Source organism: Mirounga leonina, unplaced genomic scaffold (assembly GCF_011800145.1).
Source record: "Mirounga leonina isolate KUSES-001 unplaced genomic scaffold, KU_Mleo_1.0 Mir_165, whole genome shotgun sequence".
Taxonomy (NCBI): domain Eukaryota; kingdom Metazoa; phylum Chordata; class Mammalia; order Carnivora; family Phocidae; genus Mirounga; species Mirounga leonina.
Window position 1 is genome coordinate 52,308,785 of NW_023270415.1, and position 27,976 is coordinate 52,336,760.

The following is a 27,976-nucleotide window of genomic DNA, read 5'->3' on the forward strand; positions in this document are numbered from 1 at the left end:
ACTTGATTCTTAATTAAATTTTTACCCTGCCTTGACTGGTTAATCCAGAATATTTTTTTCCAGATTTTTCTTCTAAATGGACACTAATTGCCTGGAACTTTGCTAACCTGTGTTTGCAAAGCTATAAAGTCCACTTACTTACTCAGGGAAAGGAATAACTACATTTATCAATATGTAATGTGCAGAGGAAACTATTCTTCACAGTTTTGTTATTACTATTATCTATGTTATTAGAATTCTATGCACTTAAAGTTTTAAAATTATTCACAAATTTTAGAAAAAGACCAATTTCCTTTTAAACAAATATATTCAGTGACTTGAGAATGTTAAGATGTGCTAAAGGTACTTCTTAGATAAAGGCCCAGAGAGAGTCGGAGCTACATGGGGAGGCAGAAGTTCCCCAGGAGGATTATTGTGTTAGAAGCTGAGGTGCAGAGAAGGTAAGATGTTGGACATTTGCTCCACAGTTCTTATTATGACTCAGTAACAGCAGTAATAATAATAGCTGCCATTGTGGAATATGGTCACAATAGAGCTGAAGGACGTATTGGTTAGGGGCATGAACTTGGGTACCAAATTACCTGTGTTCAAATCCCAACTCTGTTCTCTTAGGTTTTTGCAAGGACTAAATGAGTCAATGCACGTAGAATTTTTAGAATAGTGCTTGATACATAATAGGCTTTGCCATGACCCTCATTTCTTAGATGTATTTTACATATGAGATAGTATATATTTACATTATGCATTATATACTCTGCATATAATATCTTACATATTGTAGCATAGTTTACTATTATATATACCATTGCATATAATTTATTGTTTATAATAAGAATAATATGGAATGTATGAAATCAAAACATATAATAGTTCAATAAATTGTCCTTAAGATCACCAGCTTAATATGTATTAATGTATTTTATATAATTTATATTTTATATAATATGTATTTTCTATATTTTTGATTAATATAGTAATATAATATATAACATAAATATAATAATATTGACATTGTTAATCTCTGAGCATGCCTCTTTTTATTACATATCTATCTAAGAAGTTGAATTCACTCTAGCCAAAAAAAAAACAAAAAACAAAAAACATGTTATTTCTAGTCAGAAGAAAAATAAAAAAGCCTATGCTTAACAGATGAAGGAAGTTTAAGAAAATAGGTGGCTGGTTTCAAAAGATTTGAGACATGAAAGGACTTGAAAAGTTCATTCGCCAATATTGTGTGGTCTGTGCTATCTGGTGGTGCCTTCCTGGAGACAAGAGCCCCACTACATTTACTATGCCTGTTGCATTTATTGATCATATGACTTGGGCTTAACTCTATCCAAGAAAAGATTGAACTGGCTCCTATCCCAGGCAAGGTCAAAGCTTTCAAGCATTAAATACCTTTTAACATAATACAGAGATTTAAACCCAAACAAAAAGGGGAAATTTGATTCACATAGTTCTTATGGTTTTATGCTCCATACAAGTTGGAATGATTAGGCTTGAGGATGTTAATTATTTTTCCATAACCTTAAGTAAAAAAAAAAGGCTCAACACATTTGTCATGGTCCTTTTCCAAGAATTAGGGGACTCACAATTCAGAAACAAATTTTTAATATTTTATAATAAGCAGAGTTATGACTTAATGGTTTGAATTTTTGGATGAAACTACGCTGGCTAGAAAGCCTTTGGTTTTAGAAACTGATGAAATAGAAGGAAAAATCCTATTTCCTACTACTATGCATTGAAGGGAATTCAGAGAGAAAATAACCACAGCCATTAGTACTACAAAGGTAAAAAATAAATACATAAATGATTTAATTCTCATATTTGATCTGCTTGAAAAATTAGTCTTAGAAAACTGCCTTCATCTCATTTGGAAAGATAACAGTTATTTTCAGACATCATTTCTTGGAAGGGAATGATGTCGGTTAGAAAAATAAATGTATATCAATTCTGTATGCACGTGACTCTTACTCTGCTTACAAGATGAGTATCTCTTAATAGCTTTTGTCAGCTGCCTAAATAGCCCAATTTTATTGATTGGTCCATATCCCAGATCTTACATATTTGAACTTGTTTTATTTTTTATAAGCTTGCCTTGAGTTTCATACCCTTGCTAGAACTTCTGCAAGCATAACAATAAGCAAAGCTTTTGCTAAGCATATCCAAACGTAGCACCAAATTTTATATCTGCCATGCACAATTTACTGGGAAGAGTGACGATCATAAAGATGCATTTTCCAAGCACTTTTTACAGGATTCAGAGAATTTCAATGATTTATATCAACGCAGGAGAAGAAAATGAGATTACAAGGTAGGAAGGAGCAGGGTGGTTTAAAATCAGAACATGAATCAATTTTACATAATTTTCTGATAATAAACTCTTTCCTGTGCCACTCATATAGGTTCCGATTAAAGAAATTATAAGTGGTGCAACTTCAGTCACCACTAACATAATTATCTCATTTAGCCCCCTGCTAAGAGATACAGTCTGGAGTTGATGCTTTTATTACAAAGCTTGTGTTCAGTATCTATTAATTATGTGATTTGGGCAAGTTATTTTTCTAAAATAGGGATAATGGGAACACCCATCTCATAGAGTTACTGAAAAGAGTAAACAAGTGAGTTTTTACATCTAAAGTGCTTAGAATATACCTGGCAAACTGTAAATGCATTTGAACTACTTTATTAACCAGCTTCTAAATTATACCAGGGAAAATTCACACAATAATTTTTCTTACTGGTGCTATGATAAATGAGATGTTTTAAAAAATTGCTATCTATGAAAAGTGCTGGTTTATCAGTCTAAAGTTTCCATAATAGAACAACATTACTACTTGTGAGAAGATCTGTGATCATAAATGGGAAAGAATAAAACAAAGGAAGGAACACTTAAGTCAAGAAGACCTAAGTCTTTCTCCCTTCTGCTCAGTGATCTCTCCCTCTCACCATGCTCTGCTCTTTCCAATAAAACTAAAATCTAATGATAGTCCTGCAAAATGCCATGTGAGCTTCTTTCCTCTGAAAAGTCATGGGGCTATTTCCATAGTGATAAGAATTTGCCTCTTACAGGCTTACTTGCTCAGGCTACTATTTTTCCTTAGGCCCAAACCTTAAAGTTTAACTGAGCAGATAGTTGACATTTGGAATTTAATATTTTAGATCTCATTTATTCAAGAACAACCCTGAAGCTCCATCACATGGAAAATCCATCATTTTGGAGAGGTATAAGTTTAAATCATGCCATCCTGATGAAACCAACACAGGAGTCAGCTACTGAACTAGTGAACTGGATCCTCCAACCCACACTTTTATGTAAATATTAAAAGCAAATTTATTCAAGATTATGACTTAAGATAATATACCTTTCTTCCACCCTAACAGGAGCAGTAGTTCTTCAAATAGCCTGCACATCATTTGCATCTCAAAATGTTCTGAACTAGCATAGTTCAAAACACTGGTTATGGTTATACATGAATTAAAATTCATGGAGTGATCAAAACTTATTTATAATGTCCCCTTTGTCAAAACTTGGAGCCATGTGTCAGGATTGGGTGATGGAGTGAAAAAGATTCTGAAAGTGTGAATGTTAATTTGAAATCCCTAAAAATTGTTTTTATTATATCACAGAATCATTAAGTGTCTAAAAGGAAGGTCACTTAATATTTTTAGCTAACTTCTATTGTTATAGCCAAGTTATATTTTAGGGGAACTGACAATAATTTGGGGGTTCTTTCAGGTCATGGGGAATACAGGTCATGGAGAACACAAGTAGGTAAATTATAGAGTATTTATGTTAGCTCTGCTCCTCTCCCCCAGGACAGTTTTTGATAAACTTTACATGCTAGATGTATGGTGTAAGAGTATGTGGATGTATATACATGCCCATGTGTATACCAATTGAATTTAAGCTTAAGTATGATTCTAAGGTATCAGCAAGTAGAGTAGGAAGGCTTCATGTCATAAGATCCAAAGGACCAAAAGGTTCCCCCTCACAATGAATAAATCTCTTCTTTTTACTCCTAGACTCACCATTGAACCCTCATAGTTTTTTTTTTTTTTTCCTCTTAAGTCATGGAACACTCAATTTAGTGAGATTTTGCACAGAAGCCCAAGGTGAAAAACAAGTAAAACTAAACTTCTGTGGTAGGTGGCCCAGGTAGCAATGTATGGAACTGTGACCACCGCTTTTTTTGCCCACTGCACGTTCTCCCTCCTTCCCCATTATGGAAGAGCATGAAAGGCCTCCTTTCAGAAAAAAAATTGTGTCCCAGCAAAGGGAAACAAAAAAACACTGAGCTAACTGAAACCGCTAATCCTTACTGAAATCAGGAGAGAAAGGACACTGGTAGAGTCCATATTCTCTCCTTGACAATGATGTAACATCTGGCAAACTACTCTCCAAGATTCATTTCTCTCATCCATCAAAGGAGACTAATAATCAAGAAGACTAAGTTAGGCTTACTTACTATATACTACATTGAAATGTTGATATTATTGTCAGAAGTTCATTCATTCGTTTAAACACATATTTATTGAGGACCTGTTATGTGCCCAAAACTATGCTGGGTCCCAGGAAACCAAAGACAAAAAGGCATGATCCTTGCCTTGTAGAACTTTGCTAGTGAAAAAGTCATGCAAAGCTGCTTGAGGGAATTAGGGAAGGCCTTCCAAGAGCACTTGCACAGTATCCACAGGAAATGAGGATGCAGGACTGGTAATTTAGGTGGGGCAAAGAGGAGAGGAAAATTGTTTCATCCTTTGAGGATGGAGCATTACAAATGCAGGTGGTCTTCTTGGAGTCTTGGGTCTCTCGGCATCTTGGGCAAAATTTTAACATATCAAAGAGCAGGGCTCTCCTTACATCTCTCCATAAATCCTGCTTTGAACAGACTGTCTCAATCACTACACTTCTACAGTCTGTTATAATTATCTGTGTAATTATCTGTCTTCAGCACCACAGTGGGATCTGTTTGTTCTATATTGTGTTCCTAGGCACTGACTGACAAATGACATCCACTTAATATGTTGAGTGAAGGAATGGATGGATGATTTAATGAATAAATAGTGAAAAAGAGATAGAACAGCAAGAATATAGTATTTGCTTACTTCAAAGTTTACTCTGGATCCTGTTCAACATACTAATGAATCCTAGCCTCCAACCCACTCTTTTAGGTAAACATGAAAAGCAATTCCTATCAAGATGTTTAGTCAAGATAGAATATGTTTCTCTCACCCTAATAGGAACAGTGATTGTTCCTAATAGGAACAAATAGCAATATGTCCTTGGCAGCCCCTCCACAGTATTTAGACTATAGATGATGTGTGCCATCTGGGTCCTTGGGACCTTGAAAGATTGCTCCTACCTCTTCTCCATGTACTTGAAGTACATATCACCTCAACATGTAATCTAGACAACGCAAGCATTTATGAGCAATGGGACATCCCAGGAATGAGCAGAGAATAAATAAAAAACTTTGTGAAAGAGGGATGGGAGCTTTGGGTTTGGAGGAGGTCTGTGCAATAGGGTTTTCATCTTTATGGACCTGGCAAACAGAATCTTTGGGAGAAAAGAGCTCAGGCATATATATTTTCAGCTTAACAAACTCACAAATCAGTCTGATTATTCAGCAATTCAACTAGGATCTGCTTTACATCTCGTAAACAAACACTTCTGGTTTTACCTTTTTGGGTTCTGGCATATTATTAATATAAATAGTGTAGATTCCACTTTTATTAAAACCAGCTTGATATACATCTGCACAGTCTCTAAATGGTTTCTCTTCCTCTTTTTTTCCTCCCTTTAGTAAAACTGCAAAAAAAAAAATTGCAATATGTGAGCAAAAATATCAGTACCATTAGTACCCGAATGGATCCAAGTACAGCTAAGCAAGTCTTTATTTCCTCCAAACAAATGTCAATATTGCATTTACTGACAAATCAATCATAAAGACAATACTAGATTTGAGCTGACTCACAAAATTACAAAACTAATGGAAAAATCTGTAGAGAAATTTCTAACTGAATACTTTTTATATTTTGCTTACTTAAATTTTGTTTTTATCTATAATTTCCAGAACATCAACTCAAGGGACAAATGGCCTGATAGTGTAACACCTCCAACTAGTAATAATTATGTCAATTTTCCTCCAAAATTTCTAAAATGTTCTTACCTACATTTCATAGGAAACTTTTAAAAAAATGCTAAAGCATTTTTGGAGGAGAAAGAGATAATGATAACAAATTCAAACATAAAAATACCATATGGAGGTTTAAAACACTAAAAGTAGATAGAACTGTTTTTCTGTGGCTTTGGACTGATAAGCTCCTAGAAATTTCTATTAAAAAAAAAAACACACCTCGAAATATTTAGATTTAGCAAGTAGAAAAGAGCCTCTGACCTAATTTACCTAGAAAGGGAATTGAACTTTGTTTTTTGGGTTTTTTTTTAAGATTTTTATTTATTTATTTGACAGAGAGACACAGCGAGAGAGGGAACACAAGCAGGGGGAGTGGGAGAGGGAGAAGCAGGCTCTCCGCTGAGCAGGGAGCCTGAGGTGGGGCTCGATCCCAGGACCCTGGGACCATGACCTGAGCTGAAGGCAGACGCTCAATGACTAAGCCACCCAGGCACCCCTGAACTTTGTTTTTTATTTAATGCCTGAAGTTAAACTATCAGGCAGATAATATACAAATAAAAGAACACAAATGAATAAGTTTTGAAATTAACTTATATAGGGGAAGAGTTCAGTAAAGGGTGGAAGTCAAATGAAAAAGGAAATTTAATTAGATAGGCTCTACTGAGAATTTTATTCACTGACCATCTATTATGAAGTTCTTATTACTGAGATCAAAATACAAAAATAACTCATATTTAGTAGTCCTTTGCTAAAGATTTACATGGCACATTTACAAAATATTTATGATTAGTATTTTCTAATAAATATATAGTTTAGTAATTCGTTTCATTAACCCCTTCAAGAAGATTTTTTAAGATTATTTTATCACTTTGCCCTTAAAGTCTCATGTTATTTAATAAATACCTGCTTTCAATCACTTTGAGTCATGATTGGCCTTTTTTAATAAGAATAGCAAAAGTAAACTATTAAATGATGCTTTTAAATTGATTTTACATGCTCTAACAATCTAAAGCAATAGCCTGATTTAAACTTAATAAGCATGAGTTTACTAATTTATAGGTAATTAAAAACAGTCTAAACTGATGGAAAGAATGACTATCTCAATATAAATACTTCAAATTTCCAAAAATAATTATGTTTCAAGAAAATGAAATATCCACTCAGATATACTGCCATAACAAAAATATAGAATTATAACATTTAATAGTATCATGGTTTTCTATACAGCTCATGTGTGCACTGATGGTTTTGTCTACTTACATTAATAATTACATCTGAACACCACCATTGCAGCTGCAATATCAACACAGAATAAGTAGAGGACTGTGCATTCATAGGACAGTGAAGAAGCATGGCACAGAAGGTATGCAAATAGCAATTTAAAAATGAATATATAAATGCTGATTCAAAAGCCATCTTTAACTGCAATGGGTGTGTTATGTAAAGGTGTTGTTCTGAAGAACATCAACACAGTTCATTTGTACTTGCTTATTTTAAGTTAATGGACTGCTCTTTTTCTAAAAGAAAACCTTCCTAAATTCTAAATGTTTAATCATCTATTGAAACAAGTTGAAAACAACCAAATTAGAAGCAAAAAAAAAAAAAAAAAAGGGAAGGGATGTAAAGAAATGCCAAATAAAATTTATGATCCCTTGAGAGGATGAACACAGGAAGATGTGGTAAAGAGGAATTCAACGGTAAACCCATTTTTCTTTTTTGGGTTAGAGATGGGGAAAGTCACTTATCTAAGGAGAAAATGCTTCTCTTACTGAATATACCACTTCCTGCTCTCCCTTATTTAGTTATGCAGTGAGAATACACTCCATTCCCACTTCTCTGTCACCTCCCCTCCTCTTTTCCTTTCCTCCTCAGGAAGATGTGGGTGAAAAGGCTGTTGTGTGGGAAGAGGGAAACCCACACATATTTTCAATAGTAGAGAAAAATAAAAGAAGCTGAGTATTAGCTTATTTTTATGGAAACTAACTGCATAAAAATGATGTTCAAACCATGAATGTAAGTCTTGTAACTGGAAAAATGGCTTAAAGATTCTATCATAAAAGGAACAAATAGTTATACTATGGATTTGTTGTTATTGTAATGGCAACATACCTTATGAAGATATTTCATTTTCTTGAAATATAGTTTGGTATTTTTGAAAAATAGAATCACATTCTTTCCAGAAGAAACAGTCATTTTTCCAGAAAGATTGGATTGCTTGTATTTAATTACTCATTAATTAGTAAACATTATATTTGAAAGTTTGATCCAGGCTATATTTTAGAGTATTAAAGCACTTAAAATCAGTATAAAAGCTCCATTCACAGCTTACCTTTGACATTTGTATTATATACTATGGTTTGAAAAAGGCCCTTCTATAAAGGTAGACTGATCTTCAGTTTTTCTTTTTTCATTCTACAAAGTGGGGTAGTTAAACATAGCTCTGAGGCAAGTGTATGGATTATTTAACACAGCAGAGTGACTGAATTATAGTAAGAACTCAAGAAATGGTAGTTATTATTATTGTTATAGTAATAATAATATTATTAATGGCAACATTATATCATTATTCTTTCTTACAGAAGTGACACTAGTAGGCTGGAGAAGGCCAGCGAGTCCAGTCAATGGAATAGTAGATCTTCCATTCTCTAATCCGATATTATAGCTGACCAAATGTTAGAGCAATTACAACTGACTGGTTATATTTAGGGTTATACTGAACTGGACTTTCCTTATCAAAGTTGGCTAATTGGTTTATTTTATTCATTGACTATACCACATCATATCATTGTTTAAGTCTAAAAAAACCCAGGTAATCTAATCTTGCTGCATATATAAACTTAATCTGAATAGTTAAAATTAAAAGATTATTTCAGATGAAATGACATATGATGTATATAACAACACACTGATTGTAGAAGTTTTAATCCCTAACTTTAATTTGCATGACTAATTATTTTCTTTGTTATGCACTAGAGATATTATGATTATGTATTGTAAAACTGGACACATAATAAACATTTTAAAAGAAAGAAAGACAATAAAAAGATGAAGTTACTGCCCATTACAAGTGTCAGAACTAAGGATACATTCTTGTAGGAGGTCTTGAGATTCAATAAAATGGAAGATAATGTCTAGAGGAATGTTTGGTGAATGACAAGATACAGATATGGAAAACGTGATGGAATAGGATGAAAGAAGCATCAGCTGGACGAGCCAGAGAAAATGGAGAGCTGACTGAGGTGTTTATCTATCTGTCAAAGTAGCTCAGACTTTTTATAATAATAGACTGGTTTAAAAGCATGAATTAAAAAATTTATCTTTATATCTAAAAGTTCCTTTTTTGATCATATACTCTCTTTTTCCTCTCCCTTTAATTCTTAATGAGTTTGTCTTTCCTCTAATTGAGAGTCTGGATCCCCACCATTACTGTCAGTCCCTCACTAGCCTCCCTTTCCTGTCTTCCTAACTTCTATCTCACCATCAGGCATTTCAAAACAGCTCAGGTGGAATTCCTCGTGCTCTCCACCCACTGTCCTTTCATCTACTAATACCTTGCATGGGTAAATCCCAACTAAAGGAAGAACATTTACTCATTTTCTCACCCCTGCTTTCAGATTGCAAACACTGAAGTGAGGCTTTTTAATGCCATCCAAATGCATATTTTCTAAACTCAGCAATGCTATATTGGGATGCCTGGGTGGCTCAGTCAGTTAAGCATCTGCTTTCGGCTCAGGTCATGATCCCAGGGTTCTGGGATCGAGTCCTACATCGGACTCCTTGCTCAGAGAGGAGTCTGCTTCTCCCTCTGCCTGCTGCTCCCCCTGCTTGCATGTGCTCTCTCTGACAAATAAATAAATAAAATTTAAAAAAAATCCATGCTATATTTATTAATTCAACAAATATTGACTGAGCATCTTCCATGTGCATGACTTTTCCCAGACAGTGAAGATACAGACATAAGAAAACCACAATCTGCTTTAACGTAATCACAGTCTGATGGAAGAAAGTCCTACTATATTAGTAGGTCTTCTACGACAACTCATGATAGCTACATCCATGATTAGTACCTTCCATGACAGAGGAGAATTCAAGCTAGCTTAAGCAAAAAGATAATTTATTCAATCATAAACAATGTAGAATAGAATTTTAGGTAAAGCATAATCAGATTTTAAAGAATGTGAAGAGGAATTGGTTTCTTTATCTTTTTTTGGACACAGCTGTTAAGTCTCTACCTGGTCACAAGATGACTAGCAACAGCTTCTAGAGCTATAATGTTAGCAGCTTGAATATAGCACCAAAGAGAGATTATGCACACTATTGTTATTTTGGAGGTATGTATCAAGTTCACTGGGAATATTCAGGAAGAATTTATTCTGTCTGCCATGTAAACTTGGGGAAGGCTGTCCAGAAGAGAGAAGAGTTGAATGAAAAAGAAAAAAAAAAAAAAAAACACGTAAAGCAGTTTATCTGAACTAAATTTTAAAAGCCTGGTATGGCAATTCAAAGACTTTGTGCACACTAATATCAACAAATAAATCTAGAAAGTTTTAGGAAAGAATCATTATTCATTCTTTTCATTTAGCCTTATCTCTATAACCTAATCTTCATGAGCTAAAGGGAAAGAATAGGGACACAAGCAGGTGCATGTCTGTCTTTCACCAGCCAACATTCAGCCAATAAGCAACCTGAGACCCTGATTGCAGCAACTGTTGACTTTATCTGGCTCTCCCTTTTATTTGCCCAACAAATTTCAAGCCAGATGGCATGTCTACCACTGGGCTGACTTGAGGGAAGAACCATAAAGCTGAGGCAGAGGGTCACTTCAATTCAGATGAACCCTCAAGGGAAAACTTCCTGGAATGTGGAATTGGTAATTCTGAGTTGTAGCAAATCTAGTACAGAACACAGAAAACAGTTAGCCTTTGCTATACTAGAGACAATGTAAAAAGCCAAAGTCCTTGATCCTAGTTACTTGCCAATAAACTGCCATAAAGGTGTCGATTCTTCAAATATTCTTTTTAAATCTTAGACGTGGCTAATGGTTCCTATCTCTCCAGTATTTAACAAGCATCACAATATATGTGGATCAAGTTATTGGTTTAAGGATAATCCTTGTGTTACTTATTGGACCATCATCACTATGGAGATCACAGTACAGGAATTGATCCTAAATCTATAATTTTTCACCTCAACAGGACACTGAAGTTAACTGAACATAAGGATAAGTAAATCATCATATCTGATAAGGTGCAAACAAGCAAACAACTGACTGATTAGATTCTATACTTTTCCACCAGGTGTGTGGGCATCTTGTGGAAAATCCATTTGAAGACACTCCCTAGATTCCTAATTTATAAATAATACATTATATGTTAAAAAGAAAAAAAGAAGAAGATAGCAGGAAGGGAAGAATGAAGGGGGGGGAAATCGGAGGGGGAGACGAACCATGAGAGACTGTGGACTCTGAGAAACAAACTGAGGGTTCTAGAGGGGAGGGGGATGGGAGGATGGGTTAGCCTGGTGATGGGTGTTAAATAGGGCACGTACTGCATGGAGCACCGGGTGTTATACACAAACAATGAATCATGGAACACTACATCAAAAACTGATGATGTAATGTATTGTGATTAATATAACATAATAAAAAAACAACTGTATGGTTAAGGGATTGATGTGTATTTGGCAGATCCTTTACCAACATGAAATAGAACTTTCTGAACATGTTCATATTTTGTCAAACTACTGCAACTGATATACCTGATTAATCGGTTGCATTTCATGAATACTTTTTCATTTTTAAACATTTAAAATATTTTCAGCTTCAAAAAAAAAAAAAAAAGAAAGGACTTAAAAGTGGAAGAAGGTAATACCTTGCACTTCACGAGTGGAAAATTAAAAGGTTTACAGGCAATATTCAATATTTCAGTATTATGTGTGTAGGTATGAGGGTGAGGGAGACTTACCAATGACTTTATAAATACATACCACATATGTATAACTACATAAATACATAAAAGCTTTATGCTTCTGAATTGAAAATTTGAAAGTTGGTATTTTATTTTATATAAAACATATGCATATGAACCTAAATACCTAGGGGTTGATATCTCAGCATGATTTTTAACCTACAAAAATGGCAATTGCATACAATTTAATGTAACATACTTGTACATATACATGTTTATGTGTGTAAATGTATTATATATAATGCAAACTGCTATACACAGCATAACAAACACATATTCTATTTGTAAATACTTTAAGTCTGAGGTCTTTGGGTGAGTAGCTAAAAGGTTCTCTTTTTAAAGATCTACTATTCTTTTCCCCATAGTCCCCCTAACCTCAGTATAAAAGAACACCTGAAGATCACTTATGTGCTACATTATTACTTCAATTAAAATTTTTGTAAAAGGAAGTGTTCTTTGTGTGTGCATATTTGTAGATGATACTTAAAATCTTAACTACCCATCATCTTCTTGGTGGAACTATAATAATCGTGATGATAATAAAATCAATTGGCACACTCAGTATTAGAAATTAGCACACTTACTATGTGTTCAACTCTGAATTTTGTGAGCCAAGTATGTTTTATATGTCTCGTTTCATTTAGTCCTCGTAAATACCTTATGAAATACTATTATCAATATATTGTTGTATATATGAGGAATCGGAGGCTCAGAGATGCTTTCTAACTTCACTAAAACTTCTAAGTAGTTGAACTCTTTTGACTATAAAGCCAAGAATCTTAACTATTTCTTACTGGCTCCTGGAGTGAAGTCAAAGCCAAACAGTACTCCAATGACTCATCTGTCACAGAGTCCCCAGCAATACTTATCTCAGATGACAAGGTCATACCCAGGGTCTTGGGTGAATCAGGACAGGCCTTAATTCAGAATGGCTACGGCCTCTTCTCTCGGAAGCGGGGAGTATTGGAAGAATGACAGGGGTTAGAAAAGATAAGAAAGAAGAAAAATGTCGAGGATAGAAGAGGGCCACAGGCAGCAGAATTATGTGTGAGGTGGGAACTCTCAGCAGAAATGTGGAGCACTGGTGCCCACAACTTCAAAAGCTAACAGAGCATGAGGAAATAAGAGGTGCCTGAGAAGCTATATTGGATTTGATAATGTCTATATCCTAAAAATCATGCTGACCAAAATTTACCCTCATTAATCTTGGACAATATTCTCACAAGCCTAATTACTTGATGTCCCAACCTCTGGACCATCTGCTGAAGCTACAAGTTTAGAGGAAGGGCTGGTAGGGAAAGGGAGGGTGAGCGTATATGTGGTATTTGTGTGGGAGTGTGTGTGTGTTCACCTTCTAGAATCAGGCATGAAGACAACAACAACAACAAAATGATAATCAAAAGGTTTTCTTGTGTGTATGAGGAAGAGACAGTAATCTTAGAAGTAGGCAAAAATAAGAAATGAGAACAGTTTGGACAGTATATAAGGGACAAATCACATACTTTTCCAAAGGCATAGTGGTATTCTGATGCAAATTAGGTCATGCTGATGATAGTGAATTAAATTATTACAAAAAGCTTCAATTTTATTCAATCTTTTCTGCAAGAAAAGATTAAAACAATGCAGAATATGTACTATCACAATATTTTTTAATTTTCTTAATATTTTACAACTTGAAGAGATACATTTTAATTATCTGGAGAATATATGACCCCTATGTATAATTGTAGGTGTATATATTTTTAGTAATATTGAGATGTATGTATAAATTGCATAAACTGTTAAATCTATGTGGACATGCAAACCACCCTATGCCATAGCTAGATTACTAATTTTATGCTATTTTTTTTAGTGTAGGATAATGAAACATCAAGTAATTCTACATAATTCTACTTTAGTTTGATTAGTGTATTCAAATAAAATTCCCAGTGTTCTTCTAATGTGGAATGACTCATATATATAACTGAATGTATATTTAATGCATATTACAGTTAAAACAACAAAGGATACAAAAAAAGAACTGAAAGTTGAAAATGGATTTGCACACAACCTTTGTTTAATCAAGTAATACTCATTTTTCACAAAATTTATTTCTGTGTTTCCCTTTTGGGCACCCTGATGGGCAGTTACGAGTGCTACATGACCCTTGCCATTTGTTCCGAAGGTCATTTCATTAAAAATATTTCAGGTGTTTCATGTGTGTTAATTTCCCATGTAATGTTTTTGGCCTGACTGGAATATATTGATTTTGAACAAAAGATTTCCCATGTGTGTGGGAAAGCTTCAAGGGTCTTTTGTGCTTTGTTATAAGTAGACAAATAATTGATTTCAGCAAAAGCCATTAAAAATGGAATGAAAGTCTTTGGGCAATGCTATAAATGGAAAGAATTGCCAGATGCTTTTGAAAACTGACAAAAAAACCCCAAAAAACCAAAACCAAAACACGTCACTTTGAAGTTTTAAATAGAGGCTGACTGTCACCATAGGTATGTCACTTCGATTCTTACTCTTGTGGTGAATCTACTTGAGGAATAATACTTGGTTACCATGCTGAGGTTCGTTCTGAACTTGGGGTTTTCCTAGTCGTTAGAAGTGATACAAAATGAAGAGGAGAAATGGAATGATTGATGAGTCATAAAATGTGTGGATTTGTCTAGGACACCAGACAGACTCTAAGGTGTGTGGTAGTTTTATGTTAAGCAACTAGCAGCAGAGCTGGGACTAGAACTCAGATGCCCTTGATTCCTGTTCCTGCTAGACCAACATGCCTTGCCCTCTAGATGGCATATGTCATAGGTGCTCCAAGACGCCGATTATGTGACCATCTCTGTCTAAATCCCAGCTCTAGGGAGATGAGCTGGAGAATTAAGTATGGTTGAGATTCAGTCTATTTGTGCATTTGTAAGTATGTGTACATGAGGCCAAAAGAACCAGCAAAGCTTCCTTTAGAACCAAATCTCCACTTAAAATTAAACCCAAAGTTAAATTCACTACTCTAAAGGAACTCAGGCTGGCTATGAAAACAGAATGTTCACACCTAAAAATAATTATGGATATATGCAAAGACACAATAAAATACAAAATTAAAAGAGGTTTGGCTTAATTGGTATTTCATTTAATAATTTAACTTCATCATAAATTCATTTAAAAAAAAGTAGATCGTTCTAGGTCACATATTAATGTGATTCCTTATTGGAAATGGTTCCACTCAGAATATGAACATCCAAGCCAGTGGTAAGATGAGAGTCCAGTGTCCTTAGTTATGATGTTGATATTCTCTAGTTGAAAATAAATGGTGAGCTCTAATAGGAAACTAAAAATGTTTTCTATCAATTGTTTTAAAGGTTCTTTACAATCAACTTTTAGAATAATGCTAAAAATCAATATTATTTTGTTTATATGTATTTAAGCCTAACTGATTGGTTGTAATATTTCTCAGGTTTTATTTCATCTTTCTCCCTTCTTAAAGCAGAAGACATTTCATGAGGGTTTATGGTTAATGTGATGCATACATACTTAAAGATGTTAATAAAATGTGGTTTTTTTTCTTACTTTCCCTCCAAGTAATTAGAGGTGTCATTTGGACTCTGTGTAAAGTACCAGAGCTTATGACCCATTATGACCCTAGACTTAGAAAATATCTGTTCAGTTCAACTTGAGTGTGGATGAGTCCAGGAAATGACTTAGCTGAAATTTTATTAAAAATATTTTGTGCTTCTTTGCTTTAACCAACCAGACCATGAAAGCTAAGGAGAAGAAGAAATGGAGTTTGCTCATAGAAATGTTGGAGCAGAAAGGCAACACCTTTTTTTGTTGTTTTTTTTTTTGCAGGGGGGCCTTTCACCTTGGTAACTTCCAGGCCCAGCTAGAACCAGGAGATACCCCTTTTCAAAAAGTTTAGTTTCTGAAATTGAAACTTGAATTCCAATAGAGAATTAACCACAAAGTTTCAAATCTCCCCCAAAAGAGGTAGTTTAGAAATAATTCATGGGAGAGGTCAAAGGCTGTATTATTTTTTGTTATCATGAGTTTGGCTATCTGCTATTCACGCAGTTTTTTTTTTTCCACAGAAATTGTAACTTTTCAAAAGGCAGATAACATGCTCCATCAAAAAGGAGAAATATACCATTTCCAAAAATAAACAATCACTTTCCCCTTACAGCCATTGGGTTTTATGAAAGGAAGTGCTAGAAAGTGTGTTTCGTTTTAAGGAAATTGTAAATGTTTGACATATAATTTTCTGTCAAGATAAAGCATTTCCCTCATTAAATGGGAACAAGTGCTCACTGTAGTGTGCAGCAGATGACTTCCTGTATTTTTCTTTCTCTTTCTACCTAATGTTAAATTGTGCATTACAAGTAGTCAACTAAAACCCAAATATTTTACTCAGTCAATGAAAATGATATATTCTATTTTTATCAATATTTATATAAGTGACATTCAAAAAGTTTTAATTTCCTCCCATTGCTTGTGATGTTTTTAGAATCATTCTTAACTCCAGGGACTTGCAGGAGTTCAAACTATCTCATCCCTCGACTGAATGATTTACTTCACAAACTCAATAGACACTGCACGGGAGGTAAATTCCTTTCAGATGGTAGAATTATTCTGAGAACAGAGCCAAATGTCTCCTCAGCACTGGGAAAGAAACAAATGCCTCATTTCCCCTTTTCAGAAGGCCAGAGGACCAAAAATAATGATCAGAAGTTCCATACCACTGCAATCAGCCTCTGGGAAAGACATTTTAAACCAAATAATTTAGATGGTTTAAAAATTTATAGTAGCAGTCATTATGTCTTTCAGGTGAGGTGAAAGAAATTTTCTTTTTTTTTTTAATGACCTGCATGAGAAGCTCTTTATGGTTTGAAATTTGAACTTCATGTTCAAATATACAAACATGCTCGTGTCTCTCAGTATTTAAGCTTCTTTTACTTCTCTCTACCCTGTGTGCATCCCTACCCAAACTGGTATCTGTCCTTTCACAACCAAGTTTGCTGGATATGGGTAGAGAGTTTTTTTGCTTTTAACTCCTCTTGCTCATTTTTGTCTTTGACCCATGCAATTGAACCATACATGTCACCCAAGCTCTCCTACAGGGAGAGGCCACATCCCAGTTCAAGATTCGCTTTTCAGGCTGCTTTTTCTTCCCTTCCCTCCCCTCCCCTCCCCTTCTTCTCTTTTCTTCCTTCCTTCTTTTTTTTTTTTTTTTTTTTTTTGCCTTTCTGCTTATTTATAAGCCATGAGGATAAGACTTTTCACAGAACTTTTCTCTCTCTGTTGTAACACTCCTCGCTACTCGTTTTTCTTCCTAATTCTGTTTTCTTTCCGACCTCCTTTTAACTATCCCATAAAGAACTCTCAATTTTCTGTCTTGGATTTTATATTCTTATTATTTTAAAATGGGTTCATAATCTTAGTATGTAAATTCTCTGAAATCGCACATAAACTTGTGCCTGAGTGTTTGCACTAAGTGAGAAGGAAAGATAGGCTAGTTTTTATCAGATTCTGAAATAGATCTACAACCCCCCAAATGGTTGAGTCATTGCTTTATATGCACCTTCTTTTTTTTTTTGAAAGATTTTATTTATTTATTTGAGAGAATGAGAGAGAGCAAGCACATGAGAGGGCGGAGGGTCAGAGGGAGAAGCGGGCTCCCTGGCGAGCAGGGAGCCCGATGCGGGACTCGATCCTGGGACTCCAGGATCATGACCTGAGCCGAAGGCAGTCGCTCAACCAACTGAGCCACCCAGGCGCCCTACTTTATATGCACTTTCAACTGATTTCACTTGCTGCATGGATTTACCACTGGTCTCCTCTGAGGACACGGCAATGTATGTGGTCATCCAGATTTCACTCCTGAATTACAAATTTGTATTTCTCTGACTTCCAGATTCAAATTTTCCCATAGTCACCTCAGTCAATATGCCCCAAACTAAACTCATTAATCTTTCCCCCTTAAACCTGTTTCTTTTTAAATGTTGCTGATTTTTAGGAATGTAATTAACATCCCTTCTGTTACTGAACCCAGAAAATTAAGAGTTATATTTGACTCACTTTCTAATAGGTCATTATTTCTTGTTGATTCTAATTCTCTTTGTTCATGCTTTTCCCCTCTATCTGTCTTTTCATTTGCCCCTCTTTGGTCCCACCTCATTATTTCTCTCCTAGGATATCCTTTTGAGAATGAGATGAAAACCACCATCAACTCTATCTTCCTTCCCATCATAGTACAGTGGATAGATAATGTACAGACTCCAGAATCAGACTCTGGGTTCAAATCTCAGCTTGCCCACTTGCTAGCAGCGTGATATTTGCAAATGATTTACTTCTCTATGCTTAGTTTCCTTATCTGTCATAGGAAGCTAATAAGAGCACCCAGCTTATAGAGTTGTTATCAGAACTGAATGAGTTAATATATGCAAAGAGCTCAGAAGATTGGCTTTTACTCTCCAAATATTTGCTAATATTTTAATAATAATGGCAAAACACCCATCTGGTCCCTCCACTTCCAACCTTATCAACTTTCCAGTACATTCTTCCTACATTGTGACTGGGGCAATTTTTTTCTAAAATGCAAATGTCAACATGGTCCTCATACATTGACAGGACTCCCTACTGCTTTCAGAGAAAAAAATGTGGCTTCCTTGATCTCCCTCAGTTTACTTCTCTAATTCCATCTTTCATTGTTCTCCTGGCTTTGATTCTGATATTTAGGCTATGCATTTAGGTATATCCCACTCCCTGCCATGACTCCTGGCAAATATACATGTTCTTTGAGCTGTCTGGAGTATGCTCTGTTTTCTTTATTTTGAAGACTTAGCCGTTATCATCCCATTAGAGCCATCCTACCTGTGTTTCAATCGTGGATCAACTTTTACCAGCTACGCGTAACCTTGGGCAAATTACTCAAGTTCTCTGTAGAATTTATAAAATGGGACTAGCCATAGTATTTATCTCATATTGTTATTGTTGGGACTAAGTTAATACACATAAAGCTTCAATAATGCCTGAATTATAGTAAGCATTCAGCAAAATCCTTAAGAAAACTGCAGATGCTATATTTTGCCTTCATCCTGCCCCTGCCATGATTTTAATATTTCTCTTGTGTATTTCACTAGTGCCCTGACACCTTAGCCTCATGTGTAGCAAAATATGAAATACGAAATATAATTGTGTGTTTATCTGTCTCTCTACCCACCAAACTCTAGTTTCCTTGAAGCTACAGACTGAACTACATCTTTTCTCTCTTCCCAGTGGCCTGAACCTCATCTGCTGTATTACCAGAACTCAACAAATATTTGTTAAATAAAGATGGATGAACATTCTTATCCCCCAGAAGAGAATGTGAAACAGAACAGTTGTTATACATTTTGGAATGAATGGATAAATTTATTAATCATATCTTGGTATAGCAGGAGTATGCTCTAAGGTGATTTAGACAGTAAGAAAACCAGCCTGTGGTAGGGAGTGGAGGCTAAATATTATTTTCTTTCTTCCTTTTTTAAATTCTTGGTTACTAATTAAGTTCTTGATCACATAATACAATGTTTGCCTCATGTGTGCTCAATGTATGTGGCGACAGCTTAATCGCCTCTGAACATAAAGATGACTGGTGAAGGTTCGATGGTTACAGTACCGGATTATCCTGCTCAGAAGAATTCCAAGCCTTGTATCCATGCCATTATCAATGTAAACTATTTAATTCCAGCAATAACTGTGAGTTGCCAAAAACATGAAGCAATAAGCTAAGTTTTGATGCTATGATAACACTGAGGGCAATATTTTTTTAGTGGGTAATGTTTCTAAGAATAAGTGTGGCCAAATGTTTGCAGACAAGGGTTAGACAAAAATAAATGTGTTACCCAGAAGCTTTACAAAATGGATGCAATTCTGTTTGAAATGATTATTTGCCTAAAACACTACTATTGCCTATTTGGAACAAGAAGAGGACAGGTTGGTGAATTATTTCAGAAAGTGTGTTTGTTAAAAATTGTACTTAGCTTAAACGTATCTTATTTTAGTAGGAAAAGTTCTGTGAAACTAAACAAAAATAATCCCTACATGCAAAGATGGATTTACAATTCCTGGGCCAAGCACATGTTAGGGAAAGGATAAATTTCCAGCCAACACTTCTTGAGAATGCTTTTATCATGTAACTTTAGTGAGTTATAAATACTTTAGAAGGCATAAAAGTAAATAGACTATAATTTTTTCAGCATTTACTACGGATAGGCACTGATGCTATATGTTTTATAAAAAGTTCTTTTAATTTACTATAATCTCATCAGGTATGTATTATGATCCCATTTTGGATATGAAAACTGAGGCTAAAAGAAACTGCTTGGATGACTGTCAACAGTTAAACACTGTTGAGCATTGTATTCAGACATTTTCCATGAAAGAAGTTTGCTTATAGATAGCACTTAATAAATTTGTGTTTAATTTAACCTTGTCACTTGGAGGAGAAAGAAGGAACTAAAGTTTAATGAGTCACCTATGTCATGTGTTGTTTGCTTTTATAGGCAGTACCTAATTTAATCCTTTCCCTATCACTGAGAAGTAGACATAATTATACTGACTTTATAAAATGATGAAACATCTTCATAAAGGTTAAATTAGTTGCTGGCAACACAGAAAACTCACTAAAAAATTTCTTCTCTTGCTTTGTAGTGTTACATTTAGGCTGTCTCCATAAGTGATTGGGTCAAGTTGCAAATGGAGGATCTTTAAAGTCAATTAAACATTTTGGCTTTTGTATTATAACATAGCTCATGAAGATTTTGGAAAATCTTTTAGATTACTCTTTGAGTTCTTAAGATACACATTTTTAAAAATCGATGCATAAAAATCAATTGTGGTATATTGATTTTAGGCATATTTGCATATATTTAAATGTAAAAGTATAACATTTGCATAAAATTCCTTGATAAAAAATAAATACATTTGGTAAATGAGTTGTTGGTCACAAAAGTAGGAAAGGTTTTACTTACATGTTTTAGAATTAGGATGAAATAAAAATTCATTTTAGTGACTGATTTTAATCCAGTATTATGGTATGAGTTATTTAAAATTTCAAATTCACCATAATAAAGACTATGACACCAGTGAAAATGAAGATATGCAGAGAATTAAAATCTTGATAGAAACCTTATTAAGAGGCATTTTCCATTTTTGTGTCTTTTATGAGTCCTTAATAATAAAATATTTGGTCAGAATATTAACTATAGAATTAAAGAAAACAACAATTAACAAGAAGCAAATAAAACCTATGGTTATGAGAGCACAGAACACACTGGAAAACAGGATAATAGATTTACATGATGATCACAAGTCCTGCAATTAAATCAGAATTTATTTTAGGATTGTATCATTAAAAAGAAAATAAATGTCAAGAGGCCTGAAGTATTAGACAATTTGTCTCTCCTATTTTTGTTTGTTTTGGATATGCTACATCACAAAAGAGACACAGCTACTTTTCACACACCCTGAGACGCTACACGGGTAGCATCTAACAGTATCATAATTATTCAGTAAATGTTTCTTGAACAGATGTTTGGTTGCCTGCTGTTGCCCCCAAACTCCAAACCTAGTCAGGAATTTTACTTTTGCAGTCACTTCCACCCCTGCCTCTAAAAGTTTAAAGACATATTTATTGGACAAATACTCAGAAAAGAAGTGAAATTATGATAAGTAGGCAGACATATGAGCTCTGTGAGAATCACCAGGGCTTGATATTTCTAACAACATGAAAAAAAAAAAAAAAGAAAAAGAAAGAAAAAAAGAAAGAAAGAAATACTCAACTCCATGTGCTTTAAGTCTCAGGATGATAAGAAAAATATGTTTTCAATGTTCCCCCTAATGTATTAAGTTCAATATGAGAATAGATATGTCTCATATTAATACTTAATTTCTAAATACTCATGAGCTCCATTAAAATTCTCTGGCAAAATCATACCAAGCTTTCCTTCCAGTGGACTCTAACCGAAGGTTTTGGCAGGCGCTGACTGATTAGCAGGTTTTTTCCTTCCCAATCACATTTCTTAGCACACCCAAATGGAGCTCTGGGAACTTACTGTTTAAAAAATATTCTTTACAAAGTATATTAAGGACTTGTTTAGACTATCTAAAGGAGATAAAACTCAAGGTAATGGAGTGTAATAGAAAAATGTGAAATGTCTTTAAAACAAGATCACTTCATATGGAATTATCATCTATATTCATATCTATACATGAAAGTATGGAATTGAGCTAATTTTTCATATAGCTCAAGTCCACTATTAAAGAACCCTCTGTGGATGTATATTGCATATGCACATGGAACCACCGCATGAATGGTCACATAAGCCACAGCTTAGTGACAACCATAACTTTCAGATGTAATTGGTGTTTTCTTTCACTCATCACTATTTACGATTCATCGCATCTTCACTCAGAGAAAGGCTGATTAGCGAGCAGAACTACAGAAGATGACTTTAAGCTCCAAACTTTGAAGAGCTCTCCTGAGACTAGGGAAAGGATCTGTTTGAAGTGGACAAGCGTTCACAGAGACACTCATTCAATAATTATTGGGTGGGGATGGGCAGATGGATAGATATCTTCTAAAGAGACATAGGCCTACAATATTTTCAATGGTTAAGTGGCTCCAGATATTCTAGTCATATTAAAAATTTGTATTTCCAACACCTGAAACTAATATAACACTGTATGTTAACTGTACCAGGATTTAAAATATATATATATTTCCACTGTCACAAAGACAGCCCAGAATAAATATGCTTGATGCCCTGGTTAGGGCTTCTCTACACAGGACTAAACATAAGTGATCTTAATAAAGACTTTTAATAACAAAGATTCTTTCTCCTTCATAATAGTTATTGGGAGCTTCTATATCTCCCAATAAGCAACTCTTCCTTCTCCCCCCTCTACAAAAGAAATAATTAATACTAGTTTTAAAATGGGAATCTTCCTGAAACTCTCCCAGGACTCTGAATTAATCTTTAACATTGGCTAATTTTTGTCTTTTGTATTTAAGTGTCTAGCACCATAACATCAAATGTTTATCCAGGACAGTATTGCAGGTTTTATCTAAGGCTAAAAAGAGCAAGCAAGAGAGAAGAAACTAGAAAGTTCTTTTAGAATGATACTGCGAATTCACAAATTCAAGCTTATGAGTACATTCTCTGATGTTAAAAACATAAGAAAATTGTGAGTACAAACTTCATGCAATGCTTCTAAGAATAGAGTTATTTTGCTGCTTTTATACAGCAATCAATACAATATAGAAAGTTGTACTGAATATTTACTTGCTCCATGTTAAATAAAATATCTACTATACCAAACTGAAGAAATTCTTACCACCTTCTTTAGTGCAAAGGTTGATGAGGTTATGCACTGTGTCCATCAGCTCCAGCTGCTGCTTCTGAAGGACACTATTATTGGTGGTGGCTCTGTTCAATTGTTTCTCCAGTTCCTGGATTATATACGTTTGACGAGTAACCAAGACTTGAAGATTCTCTCTCTCTTCTTTTAAGGTGTCCAACTCTTCCTTGTGCTTTCCCTCCATTTCTAAGATTTTATGTTCTAATAAACTGCAAGGAAATAAAGACAAGACTATTTTAAAAATGCTATACAAAAATATATGACTCAACTAGATCCTGAGTTTATTTAAAGTTAGAAATTTTAGTTAGGTATGTCACTATGGAAATATTTTGTAAGTGACAGTCTCAGAATATACACAGATGAATGGATAAAGAAGATGTGTTGTGTATATATATATATATACAATGGAATATTATGCAGTCATCAAAAGGAATGAGATCTTGCCATTTGCAATGACGTGGATGGAATTGGAGGGTATTATGCTGAGCGAAATAAGTCAATCAGAGAAAGACATGTATCATATGATCTCACTGATATGAGGAATTCTTAATCTCAGGAAACAAACTGAGGGTTGCTGGAGTGGTGGGGGGTGGGAGGGATGGGGTGGCTGGGTGATAGACACTGGGGAGGGTATGTGCTATGGTGAGCGCTGTGAATTGTGTAAGACTGTTGAATCACAGACCTGTACCTCTGAAACAAATAATACATTATATGTTAAAAAAAAGAAGATAGTAGGAAGGGTAAAATGAAGCGGGGGCATCAGAGGGGGAGACAAACCATGAGAGACTATGGACTCTGAGAAACAAACTGAGGGTTCTAGAGGGGAGAGGGCTGGGGGATGGGTTAGCCTGGTGATGGGTATTAAAGAGGGCATGTATTGAATGGAGCACTGGGTGTTATACGCAAACAATTAATCATGGAACGCTACACCAAAAACTAATGATGTAATGTATGGTGATTAACATAACATAATAAAATTTTTTCAAAATATATACACATATAACATTCTAATATACATGTTGTTTATATAAATATTTAATACACATTAATTATAGGAGTTACATATATAACATATCAAATAAAGAATTATTAGACCATTTGTTGTCAGAGCAATATTTATTTCCTAAATATAATTTATTTCCTGGGGTACATCTCATATCCAAGGCGGCTGACTTGGACCCAAAGAATTTTAGTCTGTAAAAGTTATAGTATAACTTTCATTAAGGAAATAGGTCCAATAAGAAGCTGATAGAATAGTCCAGGAAAAATACAAACAAAATATAGAAACTATTTTTTTAATTTATGCTGCATTCATTTGGGATTCTCAAAACATTAACAGTGATTAAATTTCACAATAGTTCTGTGGGGTCAGTTAATAGTGTATTGATGCAGAACCCACAGGACCAGAAAGTAAGCTATGCAAAATCTCAGCGAATTAGATTTCTTGGGATTTCTGATGGTTGGTCCTGTATCATAACCACAGCTTACTTTGTCTCTCAACCTAAGTTTCAGGCCTAAAAGCACCATCAGTTCCCAAATCACTGCATAGATGGTTCTGCACAGGAAGACCACAGACTGGTGGCGTGGTCTTACACAAAGACATGGGATTTCGCTCAGGGTGATGTAATCTTCAACTGAGAACCTTCCTTCTCTCAGAACTCTTCAGAAGATACTCCCTCTGCATATTGCACATTAAAAATGATAGGGAATGCAGAAGCACTCTTGGATCCTAGCAACTGACTGTAAATAAAAAGTATTTGTATTTTATAGGGTGTATAATATACTAAGATTCCTCAGAGGAAAGCCTGATTCAATTTCCTCAGTTCCATTTTCAGAAGGTTCAACCAGTCCTTAGTTTACAAGGTGTTATTCAAATGTAACATACCAGACTGGGCACTTAATTTACCTTGGAGAAATATAGCACTGAATCACTCCTATAAGTTTGCAAAAAGGGGACTCCCGGGAATTTTTTAAATTTAATACTTAAATCATAAAATAGAGCATGTTAGAAGAGCCAAATTTTCCTACTTGATGTACTAGGGGACGAGCTAGAATATCTGATTGTCCTTTACACAGATTAAGAAGTGTGGAGAGAACTGCTCATGAGCATTCTGGATCTTTGCCAACCAACCTGTCTCAAGAAAATGTGGCTCAGAATATGGCAGGAAAGTTGCCTGTTGAACCACGCCTGAAAAACACTGGGATGCTTCTATTCATGTTACCTTACTAATTTACAACACCTTGGGTAGCATGTCTAGATTCACATATGAAAATTTCCACTGAGACCTGTCAGGGGCACCTCTGTGACTTGTGCAAGATAAGAGAAGCCACACCTCTATTTTGGGTTGCTCTCATTCCATGGGACACCAGTAGTGAAAGAAGCCCTACCCTGATTGTTAAGCAAACTCAATTTGGATAGAACCTGGGTATAGTGATTAGGGAAATTTGTGATGGCCATCTGTATTTTGAAGACATCTTTTGGAAATGAAAACCTTAGGCAAGGAAGTCAGGTAAGATAAAAGAAACATCTGTAAAGAGTAGTTACGATTCACAGTCTTTTAGTGTTTTCTTCTGTGTCAATAATTTGCTGCTGAAGTTAGAGGTTAAAAAATAAACTAAATAAAACAAACAAACAAACAAAAAACCCTTCTCTATTGGTTAAAAAGTTTATCCAACCACTGGTTAAGTGATTAGTGCACTTGCTATGGAGTCAAAGCACGTTGTCTCTGTGTCTCGTAATCTTTGGCCTTCAGATCTGAGAATTAACCACAACTGATGCCTTAGCTCATTCTCAGTTTACTTTTTAATTTTTTGTTTTCCTCCTAAGGATCAGATGCAAGATGCCCATAATGTAAAGTCAGTTAACTTACAAAAAAATTGTCTTTTAAAGTCGCAAGAGTTACAGTATACTACCAAGAAACCTTAGAATTAGCTGTTAAAATGATAATAATAATGTAAAGATCAAAATTTGGATGATACAGTCATATAATACTGAATAAAAATCTGAATTACCATTTTGTTCCTACAAAAAGATGAGCATTGGCCTTTCAGTTTTCCTAATCAGTAGGTAACATTCTGGCTTAGAAAATATCATGCTGTAGCTATAACTTGTATTTATTACTTGCTAAGTGCCAATAGTGTTCTCAGTACTATGTAAAATAGAAAATGATACCATTCCTACTCTAAGGATTTATTTTTAGAGAGAATACCTCAAATAAAACAATAGCAGCTGTAACAAACTTTTGTTTCAGATACAGTGCTGTTTAAAAATTTTTTTTTAAATCAATGTTTCTCCACTTCTTTTGATACACTCCCTATTCAAGAGAGTATATACTTAAAGATGGCTACTACCTGAGATGTCAATAAAGGAATTTTGCTTGTTTGTTTGTTTTGGTTTTCAGGATAATTTGGAAAGAGCTGAGAATTTAAAGTTGATCAAAGTATTCCCTGATGTCAAAGAAAACAACTTGGCACTGGCTTATGGAAGAAAAGGCCTGCATTTCCTGAGTAAAAGGAATATGCACTTAACATGATGAAAAGAACATTAATTTTCATAGTTCACTGAACAACCTTTAATGCACGTGACTACCACGTATCAAAAGAAATCCAGATAGCCTGTCATCTTAAAATAGATATTTATGCAAAGTAAAGAATGGACTGCCCACAGAAGTAAGAACCATGCTCTGCATCACAGACACCTCACAGGGTTTGGAATAAAATATATTCAAGAAAAAATAATATGCACAAAAACTATCGGCAAAATGGAAACATGTCACACCGTTTCCCAAATGGCAAGTCTTGCCAGTTAACTATCTCTTCCAGTCATTTTCTCATCTCATTTCTTCACTTGGAGTTCCTTTAATAACTTTTATATTATAGTAATTATCTATTAAATTTATTAGGTATATCCGTTATATTAATCATAACTTTTTAGACTTTTTTGGGCAGGACTGATCTCTTCTCGGCCCTTCCATTTTCTTCAACACTGCTCATCCCTTACTTCGATCTTCTCTTCATATTTGGTTTAAAAAAAAAAAACAAAACAAAAACTATTCTCTTTCCTTAGATACTTCTCATCCACTGGTTATTATCTACTTGGGAAGTCAGCCCTTCTCATTACTCCAAATTGGTTTGAATCCAAAACTTTCTTGCCAGAAAAAATTCACATGCTATCTCTATTAATCACATTGTTGTAATATACCATTATAATTGTGTAGTCCTTTAAAGCCCTTATCTCCTTTCTTTCTTAAAGCAATATAGAGATACAGACTGGGTAGATATCACAAGCCCCAGTTAATAAGAATCTAAGTATCTTGTCCAAAAATCATGCACTAATTGTGTCAGAACCAAGATAAAAAGTCATGTCTTCTAACTTGTCAGACTAGAAATGTGCCCATGACATCCCAGTGCTATGAAAACTAGCATGAGAGTCTCTCTTTGATTTAATATCTTCTACTTATTTCTTCTACCCATTTATATATTGTTAGGAAG

At 34.7% G+C, this 27,976-nt stretch overlaps 1 protein-coding gene across 3 annotated transcripts in view; it reads right to left on the bottom strand.

Moving 5' to 3' along the window:
- ANGPT1 (angiopoietin 1) overlaps window positions 1-27,976 on the bottom strand; it is a 244,927-nt gene that overhangs the window by 45,789 nt on the left and 171,162 nt on the right. For 2 of the 3 annotated variants that reach the window (XM_035011750.1, XM_035011752.1), the window contains 2 exons: window positions 23,462-23,694; window positions 5,685-5,812 (listed from right to left, as the gene is read on the bottom strand). In XM_035011750.1, the coding sequence (XP_034867641.1) occupies window positions 5,685-5,812; window positions 23,462-23,694 (361 nt within the window). The remainder of the gene's footprint in view (window positions 1-5,684; window positions 5,813-23,461; window positions 23,695-27,976) is intronic. The other variant, XM_035011751.1, reaches the window with a different exon arrangement.